General features: G+C 34.1%; 2 protein-coding genes across 3 annotated transcripts; both read left to right on the forward strand.

The window, feature by feature from the left end:
• The first annotated feature begins 8881 nt into the window (after positions 1-8881).
• LOC149221228 (uncharacterized) lies at positions 8882-10225 on the forward strand. Its single transcript, XM_089382926.1, has 2 exons — positions 8882-9356; positions 9516-10225. Exons 1-2 carry the CDS (start codon positions 9252-9254, stop codon positions 9639-9641), a joined length of 231 nt encoding a protein of 76 aa, XP_089239052.1. The 5' UTR covers positions 8882-9251; the 3' UTR covers positions 9642-10225.
• Positions 10226-18740: 8515 nt separating this feature from the next.
• Positions 18741-19900, forward strand: LOC149221229 (uncharacterized). 2 transcript variants are annotated; one of them, XM_089382927.1, is made up of 2 exons: positions 18741-19258; positions 19402-19900. In XM_089382927.1, the coding sequence occupies exons 1-2, from the start codon at positions 19154-19156 to the stop codon at positions 19525-19527; spliced, it is 231 nt and encodes a 76-aa protein (XP_089239053.1). In that variant the 5' UTR covers positions 18741-19153; the 3' UTR covers positions 19528-19900. The 2 variants fall into 2 exon arrangements, with proteins under 2 accessions (XP_089239053.1, XP_089239054.1); XM_089382928.1 differs by having other exon boundaries at positions 19438-19900.
• Positions 19901-23721: the final 3821 nt, after the last annotated feature.

A 23721-nucleotide genomic window follows, 5' to 3' on the forward strand; every position in this document is an offset into this window, starting at 1 on the left:
CGGATCGAAGGGTATCGAAGTCTCACTCACACAAGTTGATTTTCAACTCTTCCATGCCTGTGAAACACCACATGTCTTGTCAGTTCATAGAAGAAAACACTAGTCTACACTGATCAACCTACAACCCCCACCAGGCTAGCAGACCACCCCTCTTTTTAGCCCCAAATCGTAGTTTTCTACCTAGAAAGTGCAAAATCGTAGGATTTCACCTGTTTCCTGCCAGCCAAATCGCACTTCTGCGCCCAAAAAGTGTGATGCGACCATGAAGATGAGCAAGGGTCTCCCAGGAAGCTTCCAGGTGCAAAAATCTGGAAATAAACTACTGAAATTGAAGAGATGAGTAAGGCCACCTACCTAAAAGTCACAGATCATGATTTCGACAATCAGTTTGTCCGCTACAATATCCATAGGATTCAGGGCCTTTTCCTCCTCTCCAAATTCACCACAGTTCACTTAGCAAATGAATTCAAATTGGAGGGAAAACGTCATTTCATAGAAAAATCCACAATTTTTCTGTCACCCATTGTGACCAAACCATAGCTCTGTTTGACGAACTGTCAACACTATTGGAAATATCTCATCAAGTATTATAAAGGGTCTTTCTCATTTTTTGATGATTTGATACATCACCAGGAAGTCATTTTTCTAGGAAGGGTCACTTCATTGCCTCTTAAAATCGAATTTCTTCATATGTGACACTTGGACCTTAGGGTCCACCTTCGCTTAATACTTTTCGTACCACGTGTTGATTTTCGTCATGATTAACCATCATTTACTCATGTTTTCATAGTCCCCGTCAGGCCTATTCTGTGTGGTAGTGTCAACGAGTCACCCTTGTGCAAAGCATCCGTGATGAATCACCTTTGCATCCATGGAGTCTGTTTCGCATCCCATTGTATCATGTCACAGTATTCCATCCATATTTTCATACCGTTCGTCCTGTGTTGCCCATTTTGGCCTCCAGTCATACTATCCCCATCCCCTTTGGAGTTGAGTTAGTCGCTGTCAGGTCAACAATGCACTTTATGCTTTGACAAGGGCATCCGTTTGTTTGTCCCTCAATCCCACATTTTCCATTGTCCCTGGTGTCAATCCATCAATCACATTACTATTTTCCCTCGTGGCTTAGTGGAGGATCCTCATTGCCTCACCTATCGAGGGCCCTAATTTGTCGACATCAACTCATTTATTACAGAAGACCGGCCTAGAGGGCAGTGTATCTTGGTTCCATCTTCCATTCTTGTTCAGTGCCTCAGATCAAGCAGAGGGACTCATTATTTCCCTTTGACTTGGTTGTTTCATGTTCATGATTCATACACTTGATGGTCCACTGATGCAGCAGATTGTACCAGTGATTCCTGGGTGTGTGTGAGATGCTTCAGACCTCATGAGGGGTGGCCCTTCAGGTAGCCTCCCACATGCCCATATGCATTCTTATTATGCTACAACCTGAGATGCAGTTCCGTAGAATTAATGGGTTCGGTTCCTATCGATTGCAGTGTTCATTTCATGCACGTCTCCTTCAGATGATCCATTCAGTTTTGCAGAGCCCTTCCCTGTTCAACAGGGCTTCTTCGGTTGTTCTACCCTCCCTCCCACCAATTTCTTTTAGGGAAGGGCCATTATATCTCATGTAATCTGATGATATTGTATTCAGTGCTGACTCATGTTTTTTCCTGGTGCATTATGTATATGGAACAATATGTATTATTTTTTGGCTCAGTTATGCCAGCATGTCATTTACCATTCAACATGTACTTCATTTCCGAGTTTTATGTTTCTGAGCACACCATTATTGTTGTACTAAGTTATCTCGGTGAGTATAGGTATGCCTCCCTAGCCTCATTGAGATCCGGTACCAAAGCATAAAAGGAGACTTGCATTGGTCTCGCCCCCTCTATCCCTATCCTCTTTCACTTCAACTCTATTGGTCTCTCTCTGACTCCACTTTGTTGTCTGGTGATTGTGTCTTTACAACGTACTTCAATCATACATTTTGCTCCTAACGCTCGTACGTTGGGGGCCAATATGTTATCACCAAAAATATCATCTAGCCTAATTTACTAGATGGATCAAAGTACACCATGTAAAGCCAATTTTACCATAGTAAAATTGCTTTCACTGTGAGAAATTACTTAATAAACCACATTTGTTAAGTAATTTATAATTAAAGTCATGAAGAATAATTAAATAAATCACTACTTATTTAATTTTCTTCTAGGAATAATTAATTAATATTCATTGTCATATTTGACCCAGTAATTAAAAATAAACAGATAAATCATTAATTATCTTATTTTTCTCTAGGAACAATTAATTAATAACTAATTAATTATTATTCCTCGTCAAGCTTGACTAAATCCCTCAGGAATAGTTAAAATAATCATTATTTGTTTATTATTCCTTAACCAATTTCTTGAGATAAGAAATAATCATTTATTTATTTATTATTTCTAAATAAAAGTTTAAATACTTTTTCCCTCCTAACAAAATATAATAAAATATTCCAAGTGGCTATTCCAAGAATGGGGTTAATAATATTTTATTATTGTTCATTATTCAAGGATAACTCAATATTTTGTTATAAATAAAAGGGTTTTCCATTCATTATTTACTTTTGATTATTTTCATTATTGCATTCGCTGCTGTAACTTTGATTATTTTCATTGTCGCACACCACTTTTTCCATTTTAGTTCCCATTGAGCTCAAACATTTCATTTTCTAGGTTTACATATTATGGAGGAGAGAGACTCTATCAAAAAGATGAAGACGTTTGAGGATAGCCAAGAAACCATCCCATAGAGGGGGACTGGTAACATTGATTTGTTCCCTTCACATGTGTTATAATAAAATCAATTCTTTGTATATCTGGTTTCCATTGGATGATTGAAGCTATTACTATTTCTTTTTGTTGTTTAACTATGACTGTGGCATAGATCAGGACTTTGGTAGGTTTTGTTTCTATTAGTTGCTTCAGATCTACAACGTTTAGCAACCATTTATATTGTTGAGATTGTTTATCATCCACAGTCTTAAGTGTTCTCTTTTCGTACATCTTTGAGAGGAAAATACTGCAACAAACACCTCTTGCACATATCTACAACAACAACATTAATTCATCCAACTGCATCCAACATTAATAGAAGCACCTCCAACACAAGCAACCACATCTCACACATGTAGCAACAACTCCAATGTCTCCAAGACATGTAGATACATATGCAATACCTGTAGCAGCACTCCAACCATCTATAGTAGCAACATCTCCAACCAACATAGCATGTCAACCTCAATCCAACATCACATGTAGAATCCATCTCTACTCAACCGCCACAACATCATCTCCACTAGGTCTAGTCATAAGTATGTTGACATCAATGCCAACTAACAAGACCATCAAGTCAAACATATATCATAGTTGCACATGACAAGTAGCACCATGAACATGTTGACATTAATGCCAAAACTACAATGCCAACAAACTCCCCCTTTGGCATTGATGTCAACCTCAATCTAACATGTGAGGCTGATCTCCATACACTCTGAAGTTGAAACTCTACCATCCAAGTCCTCTCCCCCTTTGACATCAATGGCAAAGGGTCGAACCAACACTAACAACAAAGAAAATAATGTGTCGGATGAAATAATGAATCCACTTGTCATACACAACATCATATTAATACAAGGCTGATGTAGACCAAGAAGCTTAGTTTCCAATCATGTCTCTGCTAATGCCATGCCATCTTTGGAACTAAACATGCTCCCCCTATACATGTAATGGGGCTGCACACACACTCTCTTTACTATTGATGCAACATATCCTCTTCATTGTTGCAATAAGCCTCCTTGTCAAGTGTAAGAGACTATTCCTCATGACCATGACTCCAACTGACTTTGAGCAATGATATACAATGAAGTACAATACATACAATACTTCATGGAGCAAATACATTGTTGTGACAAGTACATAGGACTGAAATATGACTCCTCTACACCTATCACCAACCAAGATTCTATGGACCCAAGTTTAGATCATGCACCCAATATAGTGAGGTTATATCAAATATATATAAAATAATACATGACTTGGGCTTCCATTGACCCATACATAGCTAATAACATGTCATACTAGACACCATGGGTCTTTCCGTGAGTAATACACCCAAAACATGACACAATGATAGTACATGGCTTTTACATCTGCACACAATGGTGCTCTCTTCTACAAATGCCCAAAACATGAAGTAACATGAGTACATGGAAACAATGAGCATCAATATATGCTCCATATGGAAGTAACAACAATAATATAATCCATGGCTTATGCATCAAGCACAAGGTTCTCATGAGAAATGACATACTCTCTCAATGTGCAGCAACAACAATAAGAGCATTATCCAAACCACATGCTAGTGCATGGCCCCTTAACACCTTAGCCATCACCATCCCATGAATAAAGATCATGCAACAAAATCATGATAACCACTACGCTCCACATGTGCATCAACAATAAAAATATGTCATAGGACAGCAACAAATACATATCATCATCATCATCATGAGGCTCATCATCATAATGCACCATCAAATAAAAACATGAAAGTACATCAATAAGTAGAAACAACAAAAATAACATAATATCTAGCATTATAGCACTATTTGCAGCACTAAACTCATCATCTCCTCATCATAGGTGAGCAACATATCATCAATGAGGTACAAGCATCAAATCCATCATACCAAGACATCATGAGTAGCAACATTCTCTCCATATATGATCAACAATGTAAATCATCACGACTCAACCATGTAAATGCATACTATCGAACAAATCATAGGCAACAACATATTCTCTCTCCGTGGCAGCAACACATACATGGAAACGCATGAGATTTCTCTATCAAAAACAATACACAAGTCATGTCATGCAAGCATATGATCTTACTACTATATGGTAACAACATTAAAAACTCCTTTTCTACAACACACTTATGACAAATAAGCACAATAAAACTCCTCCAAAGTGAGCATGATGTCAATAATTTGCAAGTCCATTTGGAAGCACCATTGCTCCCCCTGAATGTGTGATCCTCCATCACACTTAGACAATTCACATAAGAATAACTACATGGCTACCATATCAACATAAACCAAAACATATAGTTGCTCCAAAGCTATCAAGAAATGTACATGGTTGATTAACTAAAATCAAACTGCAATTAAATAGATCTAAAAATGAAAGTGCACTTCAAACCTCAAGGACCCCCCCTTAACACATGCATCTCCTACAATATGAAGATTTATCTTCATGAACTCTTCCATGTATGGTTGCACATTTCAAAATCTACATGAAACTCATGATGCAACCATATGCTCCCTCTGAGACCATGCAGGCCTCAATTTTTGGTGGGAATTCTTGTTGCTCTTTTCTCCTCCATACTTTCATCTGCTTATCCTTCTTCTTCTTGTCTAGTTGGCCTTGGTTATTCTTCTCTTTCTAGTTCGATCTCCTGAAACACATGAGCATTTTGCAATCCTTGGCCTTATGGCCAAAATTATTGCATGAGAAACAATAACCATAAAATGGGCTATTATATCTTAATGATGGAGATTTCCTTTGCATGCATGCTTGATGTTGCTTGTCCTTTGGTTGCTCCTTTTGATGAGAGGATTTGATCTCTACATTACTGCACATTGTTGCTATGTGTCTACGACACGGCGGTGTCACTGGGGGAGAAATATCATACCACGTGGGTTCATATTGGGGGTTATATATTGAAGTAAAAATGACATAATATATTGGGGAATATATAGGGGGTAAAGGGTTTTTATATTGGTAGGTATAAAAAAATGGAGCCTGAAGTTAATTAAACAAATAAAGGGGTGTAAAATATATTAATGAAAAAATGGATACCTACAATATTTAGTGAAAGTAAGGGTTTTTTTAATTGGGAAGGTGTATTTTGGGTACATATTGGTAGGGGATTAAATTATTTGTTTTTACAGGTATTTTCCAATATATAGTCAAATTAAAGGTATTATTTAATATGCCACGAATGCACGTCATATGTCAAAGGTTCATTGAGTGAAGCCCCTGTGGTCTACGAACTCCATAATTATAACACTTCCCTATTATATTCTTCTTTGTTGGCCTCTTATTTTTCTGCTTCATGTATGGCTGGTGATTTTGTTGTTGATTCCTCATTTTCTTGCTACCACTCGCTGATCCAATAATTACTGATTTGTTTGTAGATGCGTGAGCACTAGTTTTGAGCCTCTCTAATTCTTCTCTTGTAGAAATTTCTCCAGCCTTCAATTTTTGGAACTCATCCTCCAGCTCCTTGTACTGCTTCCTCATTCCATTTTCGATTTTTCTTCCCTCTTCCAGCTGAGTTTTCATATTTGAAATTTCTTCTTTGAATGCACACCCCTTTTCATCAAACATTTGCAACAACATATGTTGATCTTTATTTTCAATCGTGAGCCTTTGAATCTCCAAGCAAGGGCACTAGAACAATTGATGGGTCAATGCATAACAAATGCATTATACCCTACAACCGCGTGAATAATAATATAAAAATGTAGACACTAAAACAATTGATGGGTCAATATATAAAAAATGTTTTATACCCTATAGTCGCGTGAATAATAATATCAAAATGTAAAAGATAAATTTTATAGTGTAATCAATCAATTAAAAATTGAAAACCTTAATATGCCTTTGATGTAAGGAAACCAAATCACTAAAAACATTAAAAATATACTTTTATAATATAAAAATAAATAAATTTATAAAATAAATAACATATTAAAATTATATATTTTTTAAAAATTAATTTAATAAATTTGTGAAAATATAAAATAATTTTTTAGAAATTAATTTAATAAATTTGTGAAAATATAAAATAAATTTAATTATAAAATTTTATGTTGAATTTTTTAATTGATCCATAACCACATGCTAAAAACTACACTATTAAAATATAAAAAAACAAAGAATAAATACTTAAATTAAGATTGGAGATAAAGAAAAGGGGCTCGGCATAGAAACAATACGATCAATAACCAGGGGAATCAAAATCTCATCAAATATGCGAACCAATAAAATGAAAGAGAAAAAAAAAATGAATAAATACTTAAATTAAGATTGGAATCAAAGAGGGCATAGAAACAATACGATCAATGGCAAGGGGAATCAAAATTTCATGAAATATGCAAACCGTCATAATAAAAGGAGGATATAAATGTAAGGGAAACAAAGGAGTGGGAGGTAATTTGAATCAATAATAGAGTGAGGATATAAGTGTAAGGGAAACAAAGGAGTGGCAGGTAATTTGAATCAATAACTCAGTGAAGATACTGAGGGTTCCATATCACTTTAATAGTGAAATAAAAACATGTAATTAAATTTAAAACAAATAAATAAAGAGATTTACATATAGATAACAATTAGGAATTGGTAATTACTCATTTGCAGTGGGTGGAGGGCTAGGTTGAACTCTAGCTATTTGACATTTTGGATTGTGTTTTTTCCTTTGGGGTTAGGGATTTTTTGTCTATATTGTTATTAGAGTTGTTGGTTTTACTTGTTTGAGTGTGTGGTTTGGTAACCTGTTTCACTTACTCATGGTTAGCATTGTTTCACTTACTCATGGTTAGCATTGGACCTTCTTCGTTGGGGTTTATTTCGGCTAATATTTGGTGTTGTTGATGTTTGAGTTGTGTTTTGTTTGTGTTGTCGCTCCTGGTTGGTTCATTGCAAGTGCTTTGTGCTAGTAATTCGTGCTTCCCTGCAAAGTTTTCGTTGTGCCTTATGTGTTGGGCATGGTTGCCATGTTTCCTTTTCCTTGGCTACCTGTTTTTTTGGGCTTATGGTGAAGGGTTGCCTAGGCGGCCTGTGCCCAAGTTTCATTGACTTCGTCTGCAGGTTGCTATGCCTACCTTGTTTTCGTGGGACAATTTTGTCCTGTGCCATTGGGGTTTTAACTCGGTCTCCATTTTTACAGAGCTCTTTGTATGTGGTTCCTCTTGGAGTTTTTCAGCGGGCTTATGTGCCTTGTTTTCTTGCTTTGCTCAGAGTTGTGGCCTAGGGTTTATCTTTAGGCTATGTTTTTCCCTGTCAGTCAGAGTATCTTCTGGAGTGATTAGGGTGCCCTTTCTCCAACTCTTGGCACATCCTAGTTGGTCAAAGCATCTTCCGACTTGATTTCTTAGATATTTCCCTGTGTGCATGTGATGAAACCTATCACATCATCTCCAAGAGTATCTTCTGGAGTGATTAGGGTGCCCTTTCTCCAACTCTTGGCACATCCTAGTTGGTCAAAACATCTTCCGACTTGATTTCTTAGATATTTCCCTGTGTGCATGTGATGAAACCTATCACATCATCTCCAAGCGCATCCAAACCGATCATAACATCTTCTAGCTATTTTCTTGTTAGCTAACCTTGTACCTTTTTTTCTTTCAATTTTATGTTGAGATCTACTTACCAACATTGTAATAATTAACTTTTCTTCTAATAAACTATATCACCGAATCCCTACAAAATATTTTAACAACCTAAATGCCCTACTATCATATTTATATGCTATCATATTTCTATCCTAATTTAAGTAAACAATTTCCATTTTAATGAAAATTGTTAATTTTTACCTTTAAGCGTTTTAAGGATAGATCTCGCTAGTAGATAGCGATGGCCGGAATGCCCTCTCCACAAATCGGAAGTGAGGAGATATTTTCAACACAAATACTTCCATACCTTCACTTCAACGAATCATTTGCTTAATTTTCATTTTCATTTTTATTTTTAATTTAAAATGAAGGGTAGGCCAATCTTCTCGTCAATCTCGTCTTCGCACACATGCCTATAAAATGCTCAAGCCCTCTCCTTTTGACTTCAAGTTTCCGCAGCGTATGAATGACCGTTTCCCTGTTTCGGAGGGCAATCTGGGGAAGCTGCGCGTCGTGAGCACGCCTCCTGCCATTCCGTTGTGGAGGCCATCTCAATATTGGTTGAGACAGTCGTTATTGACCTGTGAAAAGCGAAATTGCCTTGCAGGACCGTTTTGCTTTTTGTTTTAAGGCTTCAAAAGGGCCACTAGTCTCAGTTTCAGTCTTTGTATCTACACCTGCTATTCAGGTGTTTGTTCCGTGAGTTGAAACAGATTTTCGTATTATAAAGCAAGGGTTTCTTCTGTCAGGTCAGAGGTTCGATTCCTTGAAGCTTCTTTTTTCCCAGAAGAATTGAAGAATGAGGCAGCCCGTCTCACTCTTTTGTGCTGCTGCAGCGTCCGCGTCTGCAGCGTTCACTGCTCTCAATAACCACGAGATCCGAGTCACTGCATCCTCTCCTGCGGTCAGTCAATACTTCATTCCTACGCTAGATTTTTTGGAGCCGTATTTATTTCTTTCTCTGCTTCTTTACGACGCTGTCTGAAACAGGGTCAATTTAAATATTAAAGAGAATCTTTTGGATTTTGTCTTGAATTTAGTGGTTTTCTGGTGTTATTTACAGGCCAAATCGATGAACGATGACATGGCCTTTTCTCAGAATTCCAATTCTAAGAAGGCTGAAGAGGCGTTTGCGCCGAAGTTCGATGGACTGCGATTTATTGAAACTCTGGTGACTGCTCACAGATAGAGATAGGGATCGAATATTGATCTATTGAAACCAGAAATGGTTTCTTCCCATTCTTCAGAGAAATTCCTCTTCAAGCCCGCCGGACTTTGGTGGATTTTCAATTAGTGATGTTTCTAAATTTAGATAACTAAGATATTTTCGGACGTCGTTGAGTAGAATAGAGGACGCGGCTAAATATAGTAGCAAAATTGAGAGTCACGAGTATGTGTGATATTTCTACCGTATTTACTCTTGAAAGCTATCGATCATACATCATAATTCTGAGCAATATCGCCAATTGTGCGCTGTTTTTTGGCCAGGAAGGCCTTAAAGAGTCCTATAAAATTTGCCGTAATCTGAAATTTAATCCGCCGTGTAATTCGAAGTTCCGTTTGCTCGGACCCATTATTATTTTCTGTCAAACTGTTATTGCTACCGTATTTACTCTTGAAAGCTATCGATCATACATCATAATTTTGAGCAATATCGCCAATTGTTCGCTGTTTTTTTGCCAGGAAGGCCTTAGAGAGTCCTATAAAATTTGGCCGGAATCTGAAATTTAATCTGCCGTGTAATTCGAAGTTCCGTTTGCTCGGATCCATTATAATTTTCTGTCAAACTGTTATTGCTATCAGCAGTTTTTTTGTGTGCTTTAAGTGGTGCCCTGGGCATCTGCACTAATCCATTCATCGTTATGTAACTTGATTAAAAAAATAATAAAAAACAATTAAACAATTATTTTTTATTTTTTAACACTTAGAAAAATTCATTTCAATAATCCTAGTCCATTAAAATTCTACGTTAAATAATTATTTAACTTAAAAATTAATTAAAGATGCCAAAAAAAATAACTTCCATATAATAATTAATAAAAATAATAATAAACAAAAGGGTTGGAAAAAAAAAACCATGGCGTAATAATATTAACAAATCGAGTGATCGAACGCTACCCTTTTATGGATAAAAAGCCCACCTAAATTGTTACAAAATCATTGGCTCTCCGATGAGAAAGTGAAATCTTTTGGACGAAAATATTAGAAATGAGATTTTAGTTAAACCTGCAACAGACGTTAAAATGAGAGTGAAACCGTTTGGCCCACATAGTATATCACATTCATTGAGGATCATATATTTTAGTTGGTTCACGTGGAGGAACGAATCTTTCTTTGCACGGGGTTGGACTTTGGCTTCAATTCTCACTCAAACTGGTTGTGGTTATTATTTTCTTGATTATAAATATCCTTATGATATAATATGAAGGGAAGGCATTCTATGTGTAAATATATAAGTTTTTATATGAGAATTGTTTTTGGAATTTTGTTTTTTTTGGTTTATTAATTTATGTGATGTTGGTGGTTGGATTTTTTTAAATAAATAATTATTTAGGAGCATGTAAGTTAAATTATTTAGAGATTACATTTATTTTATGTTATATTAGTTTTTAATATTATTGGAATTTTTATTTTTAGATGATGATGATGATGATAGTGGTTAACGTCAACTGAGATCAAAATTGGTCTATTGGACCTATAATTTTTTTAGTTTTTAATTGTCTGGCTTCTCATCTTTCTTGGCGAGATTGATGTTGTAGCTTTCTTTTTTTTCTCTACGGTCTTCCAACTTCCTTTATCTTGTATCTCCTTCATCTCTTTTGGTTTTTGGGACATTGGTGTCTTAGCTTCGGGATCTATTGTGTTCCTCCTTCTGAAGATAGTCGGAGAAGAAGTTTGGTCTAGGAGATCTGCTTTACTGTTAAATGAAGATTTATTTTGTGCGGTATTCGAATCCTCATCATTGTTGATGCTTGAGGGGTTGTTGAGTTCACTTTTTTGTTGTTGGGCGGGGCTTTCTCCTTGTTTGTCTTGAGAGTTGTTTCTTTCTTGCCTGATTTCTTGTGATTCAAAGTTTTCTCTAGAGTATTCTTCTTTGATGACAGTGTAGTGTTCTTTTTTTTGCTCCTTCCCACCATGTAGATCTGTGGAATTTTTTCTAGCAGAATTTTTCTGGGAGGCATTTGGGCAATTTTTGGTTAGGTAGCTTGTCTCAAAGCAGGATTGACATCTGAAGAGGACACTTTCGTAATCGAGTTTCTGGTTCCACACAAAATCTTACTTGTTAGGTTTATTTTAAATAGGAATCCGGCGCTGAAGGCCATTTCCACACAGAGGCGTGCATAGGTGGTTCTGGCATATTCCTCTATTTCTGGGCACCTGCAGTAAAATTTCCTAATTGCATTGCTAATGGATTTTAGCGAGGAGAGATTCCAAAGATGCAAGGGTAGGCTTGACAATCTCACCCAAACTGGTGCTGAGGTTATGACTGTTGTTGAGGGATCGAATGATGGTTTCCATGGCTTCATGAATAGGCCTGACTTTTCCCAAAACCAAGGGTCGGAATCTAGAATACATTGTCTGCTTTCAGGATTTTCAAAATCTACTATAAAGAAACCCCTAGCACAGGGGTAGATATTAATTTCATCAGAAATGAAAGGCTTCCATACCTCCGAGATCCAATTGTGGAGAGCTATCAGTCACGGCCAAAAACCATTGAACCGGCAGATTAGGGCACTTTCAGAAAACTTCAAAGCCTCATCAAGTGAGGCCTGGACCACCTGGACAGTAGGAGTTGGGGCTTCACTGATGATATGGGCAGGAGCTTGCCCTCCAGAAGCAGATGAAACTGAGTCAGCAACTATTTTCGCGAAGCTGGGAGCCATATTTTTCGGTAGAACCCAGCCGCAGAGAAATAAGGTAGAAGATTAGATCTAGATTTAGTCGCAGAAGATTAAACAGGTGGTTAGTCTATGAAATTGGTTGTTGCCTTTGATAACCCCACAGTGTGAGACATCGGAGAGTACCGAAACACAGTGTGGGAGCCGAGACCCAACTGCAGAGAAATAAGGCAGAAGATTAGATCTAGATTTAGCCGCAGAAGATTAGATCTAGAACCCAGCTACAGACAAATAAGGCAGAAGATTAGATCTAGATCTAGATCTAGCCGCAGAAGATTAGATCTAGAACCTAGCCGCAGAGTCTCAGTAAGCCTTTTAATCTACAAGAAACCCTAGTAGGAAAAATCCTGCTTTTAGTACCGAGAATCAAATCCTGCTCCAGATAAAAATAAATCACCGACTTTTGCTTCAAACAAAAAGAAAATATCACTCAATCCCGACTGCCCGCGTAAGATCTCTGCATTCGAACAAGATCTCTGCATTCAAATACCTCTGAAGATTTTCCCGTTCGTCCTACTTAAACCACGACACCTCTTGCTCGAGCTCATTGCTTAGACTAAATTATATTTAATTATTTCCTATCTATCGGAATATCTTAACAATAAAATTTTGTCCCAATTTAAAATTTAATTTGCGAAATAATTCAAAATTCCATTTGCTCAAATCTATTATTATTTTCTATGTCAAACTATCAAATCTATTATTATTTTCTATGTCAAACTATAATTGCTATTTGCCATTTTTTTGAGTGCTTTAGATGGTGCCCACGACATCTGCGCTAATCCATTAATTTTTATATAACTTAATTAAAAAATCAATAAAAAACCATTAAACAAAAATTCTTATTTTTTAACACTAAAAAAATTCATTTCAATAAATACTAACCCATTAAAATTCTAAGTTAAATAATTATTTATATATATATCAACTTTTTTGAAAATGCTTTAATAAAAAAATAAAATATATTTAACTTTCATATAATAATAAAGAACAAAAGGGTTACACAAAAAAAACACCTGACTTAATAATATCAACAAATCGAGTGATCGAACGCTACAAGGTTGGTTCCCTTTTTATGGATAAATAGCCCACGTAAATTGTTACAAAATCATTGGCTCTCCAATGAGAAAGTGAAATCTTTTGGACGAAAACATTAGAAATGAGATTTGGGTTAAACCTGCAAGCGGCAGTAAAATGAGAAAGTGAAACCGTTTGGCCCACAGAGTATTACATTCATTGAGGATCGTATATTTTAGTTGGTTCACGTGGAGGAACGAATCTTTCTTTGCACGGAGTTGGACTTTGGCGGCTTTCATTCTCATTCAAACTTGTTATGGTTATTACTTTCTTATTATAATATCTTTATGATATAATATGAATCGAAGGCATTCTGATATAATATGAATCGAAGGCGTTATGATATAAATTTATTTTTGGAATGAAAGTCTTTTAGTTATTTTGGTGGGTTAATCTTTATGTGAGGTCTGGAATTGATGTTTTTTTAAATAACTATTTAGGAGCATGTAAGTTATTAAAATTATTTAACCATCATACTGATTTTATGTTATACTAATTTATAATATGGCTGGAACTTTTGTATCGAAGGGCTTGAAAACAAGTAACTTTCACGTAATTAGTAACTTTTACCTAATGAGTGATATAATAGAATATCTTGTTGTGGACTATTTTGGATTTTTTTTGCTAGTCTATCCATGATGTGAAGAACTAGCTTTTGGCTAAGAATGTAGATCTGGTAGCGGCCAAGTTATCTAGCATTTAGTTAAGAATGTAGATCCAGAGAAATGTTATCTAGCATTTAGCTAAGAATGTAGATTCAGAGAAATTTAAGTTATCAGAATCACCTAAAGAATCACGATTACACATGGTCAAGCCACACCAATCATTAACATGTTTTTTTTTTATAGAATTTTGAATAAACAACTTTCACACAAAAATACATTAATAAAACACATCATTATCAATTATTTTAATTTTGATAATGAATTTTTTACAATTAAATATTTTGTATATTATTTTATTTTTAATTAAATGAAAAAAATAAAATTAATATAAAATAAATTTTAAATTTTAGTTTTATTTAAGTTAATAATAATTTTTGTAAGTGTCTTAAATGAAAATTTTGAAAAAATTAATTGGAATAATAATATTAATGAATGCTGGAAAGTATATTTTAGTTTTGTCACAAAATTTAAAGATCTAAAATTTTGGTTTTGGAAAAATAAGGATTTTATTTTTCTTTAGTAATTTTTAGCAATAACATTTGGAGTTGTAGTGTTTTTCATAAAATTACAAGAAAAATTCAGGAAGTTTTGTTTTATTCATTATTTTTATTTAAGAGTTAGATGAGGATTGATAACATACATAATACATTTACATGTTATATAGAGATTTATTTTTATTATGGTGAAAATTAATCCCCCATCTTACTATTTTACCTTTTCTTCTTTATAATTGCATAACATCCTACATGTTATATAGAGATTTATTTTTGTTATGGTGAAAATTAATCCCCCATCTTACTATTTTTCCTTTTCTTCTTTATAATTGCATAACATCCTTTTTAGAGTTGTAGTGTTTTTCATAAAACTACGAGAAAAATTGAAGTTTATTTAATTTGTTTTATTCATTATTTTTATTTAAGAATTAGCTAAGGATTGATAACATACATAATACATTTACATGTTATATAGAGATTTATTTTTGTTATGGTGAAAATTAATCCCCCATCTTACTATATTCCATTTTCTTCTTTATAATGGCATAACATCCTTTTTAGAGAAGTTTTAAATTTTCAAGATTTGTATACAGTATCAATTTCTTATTGAAATAAGATTTTTTAGATTTGTAAACTCTATCCATTCTTTTTAGTGAGGTTTTTTAGATTTGTAAACTCTATCCACCTTTTTAGTGAAGTTTCATTTATAACTATCATATTTTCTGTAGAAAAAACGACACTTCATCAAAGAAGAAAATAACATTTTGCATGTGTTTCTACATTCCAATACAAGTAGAATAAGAAATAAAGCATTCTCCATCAATAGAAACCCGGAAGGACTAGCATGAAAACCATGGAAAACCACCGTAACAATGTACTAGAGCAGCAAACATTACATGGCAAGGCAAGCAACAATACCAAAAAAAAACCAACAAAAACAGAAAGATAAACATTCGCAAGGAAAAACCATAAAAAACAGACATGCGCAGAGCACAAGTCGCCCTGATAGCCACAACATCCATCCCAACAAAGGGTGACAGGAAGCAGAGTCACAAAGCCCTTATAAAACTCGATGGAAACCCATAAACCGACAGTAAACCCCGGGAAATAAAGAGTGGACCTCGAAGCCTAGGAAGAAGTCACTAGTGACCACGAAAACATCAGCAAGACGCAGCAGTATAACTGGGCTTGGATGACAACAACATAAAAGCTAGATGACAACAAACCCAAGCAAATCCTCGGCACCAAAGCACGATCTCATCAATGAAACACACACAATGAACACCTCATCCAAAGAGATCACCTCCAAAAGACAATGACCCCACCACAATTATGGAAAAACCCCAGCCTTAATGACAAGAGGCACGAACCAACGAAACACACACAATGAACACCTCATCCAAAGAGATCACCTCCAAAAGACAATGACCCCACCACAATTATGGAAAAACCCCAGCCTTAATGACAAGAGGCACGAACCAAGGGCCGAGGCGACACTTCCAACCACCTTGCCCCCTACTACCTCAACTCCCTAACAATATTCTTAGAAGTTAGAACAATAACCGAGTATTTCTCCACATTTATAACTATCATTTTAAAGTGAGAAGCTCCATGGTTATTTTCTTCAAAACTATTATTTATTAATTTGCTGAATTCTAATTATTTTTATGAGCTAAATAGCTTCCTCGCAAGATTGTTAATGTTTCCATTTTTTTTAATGTACTTTGTTTCTTTTTTAATGAGTTTGTATTTGGAAACAAAAATCATTAATATGTCATCTTTGTAAAAATTGCGCTTTCATAATTTAAAACATGATGCCATCTAAATTTTTCCCTTGTAGTTTCATCTAGTTCAATAAACCCTAATTAATATCTACACATTTTAATATATAGAAAAAACTCAATTTAATTTACTTAAAATCTATGCTTAAATAATTACCTATAGTATTACCAATTTCATACCAAAATATAATCAATTAAACTAGGAAAGACACCTCTATTTAGCATTTAGATAAATTACTTTAAAATAAATATAATATACCATATTCAATATATTTTTTAAAATCAAAACTTTTATTCAAATAAAACTAATAAAAATATTTAAAATTAAAGAATAATAACCTTTGTATTAGTTAAGGAAGTTGTAATAATAAAGAAAGATGCAAATATTATTATGAGTAGATATATTATCATAAGTTTAAGTAAAAATATGAAATAGTAAAGATAATAAGAATGAAAGAAAATTAATTTCCAAATTAAAACGTATAATTTTATTATTACAATTTATAAATTATTATTTATGAACATTCAGATTTTTTATTTTAAAATATTTAAATATAATAATAATAATTTTATTTATAAATATAATAAATCAAAACTAATATCAATAAATAATGATTATTATTAAAATAATAAAAAATAATATTAAAAATATAAAGGAAAAATTATTTTATAATATAAAAAACACAAAATTCCGAACCTCGTGTGCTATAGTATAAAGAAAACACCAAATTTTATATCCGATAAAAATAAAATGTAATAATCCAAAATACTATTATGAATATAAAATAAATTATTTATAACATAAACAATACAAAATTCCAAACCACGTGTGCTCTAGTGCGAGGGAAGAAATAAAATAATAAAAATAATTTTATATGATAAGACAAATTATTTTATATTGTGGTTAAAAATTGAAAACCTTACAGTACTATGATAAATTAAAAATAAATTAAAAAATATATTATAATATAAAAATAAATTCCTCTAAGAAAAAACAAAACATTAAAATAAGAAATGAAGTATAAATACTTAAATTAAGATAGAAGAAAAAGAGTGGCGTGGCATAAAAGCAATACACGGGGAATCAAAATCTCATGAAATATGCAAAACCATTATAATAAAAAGAGGATACAAGTCGAAGTGGAGCAAACGAGTCCGAGGTAATTTGAATTTTTAACATATTAAAGATACACAATGTTCCATATTAATCAATGTGTAATTAAAGATTAAATTTTATATATGTTGTTTGGGTTTAGAGTATATTTTATAATTATTTTTGTTTGGTTAAGAGTTTGTTTTTTTAAACATATAGAAAGTTATATTACTAGAAACTAAGGAAAAAAAAAAAATTAATAATTATAAATTTAGTTTCAGTTTTCAATATAGTTTCAATTAAATTATATTTAAGCTATAAAATTTAACAATATACATGTTAAAAGAAAACAAATCAATTATAAAAATAATACATAAATGATCAACTTTTTCCCAACTTAGCATAGGCCTCTATACTATTAAATGAATATATACATAAAAACTACCATAAAAAGACAAAATACACAGCTGAGAACGACCTATAAGTCAATGCCGCCGGTGTCTACTATTTTCTTCCTTCCCACCACCATTTTACTCTTATTCTATTTCCTACCAGGCAGAATAGCATCTTCCTTCGCACCACCACTTTACTCTTATTCTATTTCCTACCAAGCAGAATAGCATGGCCAGCATGATACAAACCCTAGCGAACAACGATGAAGGAATAGATGGAAAAGTATTTATTATAGGTTTCCCATGGAATATTATATGTTTCTCATCAAATATATGTACATGTTAACAAGAAAGCTTGCTTTTTTAAAGATTAATAATTTTTTTAAATAAAAGTGATGAGTCGATTTATATTTACAGACTGAGAAATAATTATCTTTATTGTAAATTTAACAACTAAATTATTATAAATTTTCCCACCCTAAAAAATTAAACCATCTTATCTCTTAAAAAAAAAATACTCAATCTAACTAAGTAGCATTCCAGCTCCCCTCCACTATTGAAGTCCATGTCAATAAATCTAATTTACAAGCTCTCCAAGTAGACTCCAAGCCACAACCACAAAAGCAAGTAGAGGTCCTAAGTGTTCTAAGTACAGAACTCGCTAGAAAACGTAGGTAGCGATGGCCGGAATGCCTACTCCACAAGTTAGAGAAGATCACAAATTAGAAGAGGAGATATTTTTTAACACGAATATTTCCAACCTTCCCACAAAAGTGCGTGGCCAGCGCACTTCAACGAATCATTTGCCTAGTTTTCCATTTTCTATTTGTTTTTAAAATTAAAATGAAGGGTAGGTCAATGTTCTCGTGAATCTCGTCGTCGTAACACGCTAAAAGGCGCAAGCCCTCTCTGTCCGTCTTCAAATTTTCAGTGTATGATCAACCTTTAATTGCCCTCTAAATTCTGGTTTGGTGTTTACGCTTCCCCTGTTTCGGAAGGCCTAGAGATTCGAAACCTGGGGTGAAGCTGCGCGTCGTAGGGACGCTTCTTGCTGTTCTGTTCGGGAGGCCATCTTACTATTGGTCGAGACAGTCATTATTAACCTGCGGAAAGCGAAAATTGCCTTCGTTTTGTTTTTCATTTTAAGGCTTCAAACGGGCCACCAGTCTCAGTCTCAGTCTCTGTTCAGGCGTTTTTTCCGTGAGTTGGAAGAGATCTTGGTATTGTAAAGCAAGGGTTTCTTCTGTCAGGTCAGAGGTTCGATTCCTCGAAGCATTTGTTTTCCCGGAAGAATTAAAGAATGAGGCAACCCATAGCACTCCTTTGTGCTGCTGCAGCGTCCGCGTCTGCAGCGTTCACTGCTCCTAATGACAACGAGATCCGAGTCACGGCATCCTCTCCTGCGGTCAGTCAATACTTCATTCGAACGCTCGATTTTTTGGATCCGTTTTTATTTCTTCTTTGCTTCTTTAAGACGCTGTCTGAAACAGGGCCAATTTAAATATTAGAGAGAAGCTTTTGGATTTTGTTTTCTGTTGTTATTTACAGGCCAAATCGTTGAACGATGACATGGCCTTTTCTCAGAATACGAATTCTAAGAATGCTGAAGAGGCGTTCGCGCCGAAGTTCGATGGACTGCGATTTATCAAAACTCTGGTTACTGCTCACAGATAGGGAGCGAATACTGATCTATTGAAACCAGAAAATGTTTCTTCCAATTCTCCTACGTAACTTACAGCGACTGTTATTTTACCTTCTAAATTTAGAAATTCCTCCTTAAAGCCGCTGGACATTGGTGGATTTTCAATTAGAGATGTTTCTAAATTTAGATAGCTAAGATATTTTCCAACGTCGCTGAGCAGAATAGAAGACATCAGCTAAATCTAGTAGCAAAATTGGAAGTCACAAGGTTGTGTGATATTTGTACTGTATTACTCTTAAAAGCTGTCAATCATACATCGTAACTCTGAGCAGTATCGTACATTGTGCGCTGTTTTTTTGCCACGAAGGCCTTAAGGAGACCCATAAAATTTACGGGCATCTGAAATTCCATGTGTTCCATGTGTACTTCGAAGTTCCATGTGTTCTGCTTCATTATCATTATATTTTTATTACGTGGTAAATGGTTATTGTTATGAGTAGTTTTTAAATGAGATTTTTAAAATTTATAGCAAAAATATAGTAAAAAAGCTCAATCTTGCTTTGTGTTAAACTTGTTTTTTAATAAATATATAAATTCAATATTTCCACCAAAAAAAAAAAAATCACTTAAAACTATTCAATTTTTCTTTATTTTAAATACTTAAAATAATTCCCACTGTAAATCTTCATTCCAAGATTCATCTATTATTTTTTCGTTCAACTGCTACACCTATGTTTGCTAGGGTACACTAGCCAACGAATAATAGTAGTTACAATATTTTATTGGGTAATCTATTTGTTATAGGTTTTGGAAAGAATTTTTAGAAAATCTAATTTGTTTGGAATTCAATTGTGATTGGTTAGAATCATAATTACCAAAAATCAACATTTAACTTAAAAAAAATCCGTGTCTACTTTATTTTCCAATTTGGTGAGGTTAAATTTATTAAAAGCTCCGTTTTAAAAAATCCAGAACTCGAACTAGATGAACTCCGCGTTTGGGATTTTCGTCAAATCCAGAAGCCTAAAGTCTGGGAACTCTACATACTTTTCTTTTGGGGTTAGAATTCAAGTGTTCTTGATTACGCTCCATTTTGAAAAATTGGACGGACAAAGATGCTCAGGGCATTTTGGTGCAAATCATTTAAATAAATAAATTTAAGTAAGGTAATTTTATAAATCTTATTTTATTTTAATGTTTTATTCTATATTTTAATTTAAATTGTGTTCCAATTAAAATTTATCGAAACTATATAATTTACATATTTTTTAAAATTTTAAAATTATATATATTTTTAAAATAATTAAAATTTATAATTTTAAGAATTGGGATTGGATAGCGACATTTTAATTTTAAAATTATATATATTTTTAAAATAATTAAAATTTATAATTTTAAGAATTGGGATTGGATAGCGACATTTTAATAAAGGATTGACAACTTTTTCAGTAGTCATGTCTTTTAATCTTTACTTGTATTAAAGGGTGAATAGTCTCATTTTAATAGAGAATTGGCTAATTTTGTATGATATGGAGTGTTGTTTCTCAATCTTTACTTGTATTAAAGGGTGAAGGTTGTATCTTTATTTTTTAGCATTGAAATCTTATAAAATGTTTTTATAACATTTTATGATTCTTAGTTAGTTTCATAACTATAATAAAAAAATATTTGATTAGGCTTTGAAGGATTATTGGACATAATAAGAATGTTTAAAGCCAATATAATAAAGATGATTGTGTTACTTGTGAGAATTAAATTTTGATGGACAAAATAATAAGTATTTCTCTAGACCATTAAATATAAACTGAATTTCTCTTAAGATGACACATTTCTCTAGACCATTAATTATAAACCGAATTTCTCTTAAAATGTCATAGGCTCAAAACTAGAAGAGCTAGAGTATGGTAGCGAACAACATGTATGCCTTTATAGACTTTGGTAATCGGTTTTTCATGGGGAGATGGGTCCCTTATTCCACAAACAAGAGGGTCTTATACACCAATTTGATGTCTAACTTTGTCATGACCTTAAAACTGAATGACGATTAAAAGAAAAATAACACCAAAATATTATAACCTTACATATATGATCATGTTAAAAACTCTAAGTAAATCATACTCAATTAATATTAAGCAGTATGTACTAACCTAAATGATTGCTCATTGCCTTTACATCTTGTATGTTGGATGAGAATAAAATAATATTAAATGGACAAGATGGAAATACAGTAATTGACTTAGTATATAGTGCTGAATATTTAACATAAATAGTTTATTAGATATCATTTTTTGGGATTCAACCGTGTTAAGTAAGTCATTCATCTATGACCATTTTCATGAGAGGTAGTTGTAACTAACTAATTTCTCATGATTTTTGAATAGTCCACTTATTCATTTATGACCATTTTTATGAGAGGTAGTCATAACTGACTAATTTCTCATGATTTTTTAATAGTCCACTTAACACCCATTGCATCGGGTGATGCACATAGGGGTGAAGTAGTGGGATTGAAACTAGTGAAACGAATCACATATCGTCAAGCATCACTTCTATTCTCATGATTTTTTAGTAGTCCACTCATTGCATCGAATGATGTTCACAGGGGTGAAGAAGTGGGATTGAAACTAGTGAAATGAATCACATAGCGTCAATCATCACTTCCGTTTTCATGATTTTTTAATAGTCCACTTAACACTCATTGCATCGGGTGATGCTCATAGGGGTGAAGAAGTGGGATTGAAACTAGTGAAATGAATCGCATGGCGTTAATCATCGCTTCCGTTCTCATGATTTTTGATTGGAACTAGTGAAATGAATCACATAGTGTCAATCATCACTTCTGTTCCCGTGATTTTTGAATACTCCACTTAACACTCATTGCATCGAGTGATGCTCATAGGAGTGAAGAAGTGGGATTGAAACTAGTGAAATGAATCACAAAGCGTCAATCATCACTTCCATTCTCATGATTTTTGAATAGTCTACTTAGCACTCATTGCATCGGGTGATGCTCATAGGGGTGAAGAAGTGGGATTGAAACTAGTGAAATGAATAACATAGCGTCAATCATCACTTTTGGGGTTTGCACCTGGTAACCAAGACTTCTCGAGAGGTCACCCATCCCAGATCGCCTCTAGCTCAAACGCACTTAACTGTGGAGTTTTCCCCACAATCAAGCCCACTTAGCTTGCTACCCCATTTGCAAAACCTTAGCAAGTATTCTACTTCATGAACCATTCAAGTAGAGCTCCCTTCACTCTTTTGTATTTAAGTATTTGATGGGTTTTCGCAGTGCATTGTATTAGATATTTTTTTTGGGATTCAATTGTGTTAAGTAAGTCATTCATCTATGACCATTTTCATGAGAGGTAGTCGTAGCCACTGCGCAAGTCTAGTTTTGTGAAATAGACAACATTTTTCAATTAGTCTAATAAATCATCAATGCAAGGGGGAGGGTATCGATTCTTCCCCATTATTTTTTTGAGTGCCATGTAGTCCACACACATCCTCCATGTGTCATCCTTCTTTGGCACCAACACAATAGGTGAGTCTCATGGAGAAGCATTTGGCCTTATGGCCCCTTGGTTTAGCAATTCCTGCACTTGTTTCTTTATCTCCTCCATCTCAATGGTTGACAACCTGTACATACCAATATTTGGTAAAGGAGCATCCTGCTGCAAGTGAATCTCATGTTGGATCTCATGCTTTGGAGGCAACCCACTTGGTTCCTGAAAATCCCCATCATAGTTAGAAATAATTTCATACGATTCTTTTTTATGAGTGGGATCACAACCTTGTAAAGATTCATATGCCTCTGCGTCTTTTTCTCTCACAACCATGAGCATGCACCCTTTGCTTGAATTGATCAATCTCTTCATCTAACCTACACTTACAAGACTTGCGCTAATCTTGACATGATGCGCCCTAAGAATGTATTCCACCTCATATTTCGTGAGATTATACTCATTTTCATCGTGAAAGAAAATTTCTTTTTTGTCATACAAATATCGACTCTCAAATATAATGCCACAGATATCAAAAGGTACAAAATCAAGGTCAACCTCTTCTACTAATTTGGATGCAATCACAAATTGAGCCCTACACTGTTTGATACATGTAATTTGGCCTTGTTACACACCCAACCAAGAGGGTAGGGTTTCGAATGAGGCTTGGTCTCCAAACCTAATTTCTTAACCAAGGATTCTAAAATCAAGTTTACTTATGAG

Source organism: Pinus tabuliformis, chromosome Q (genome assembly GCF_031772625.1).
Source record: "Pinus tabuliformis cultivar Carrire ecotype Pingquan chromosome Q, CPIR1, whole genome shotgun sequence".
Classification (NCBI taxonomy): domain Eukaryota; kingdom Viridiplantae; phylum Streptophyta; class Pinopsida; order Pinales; family Pinaceae; genus Pinus; species Pinus tabuliformis.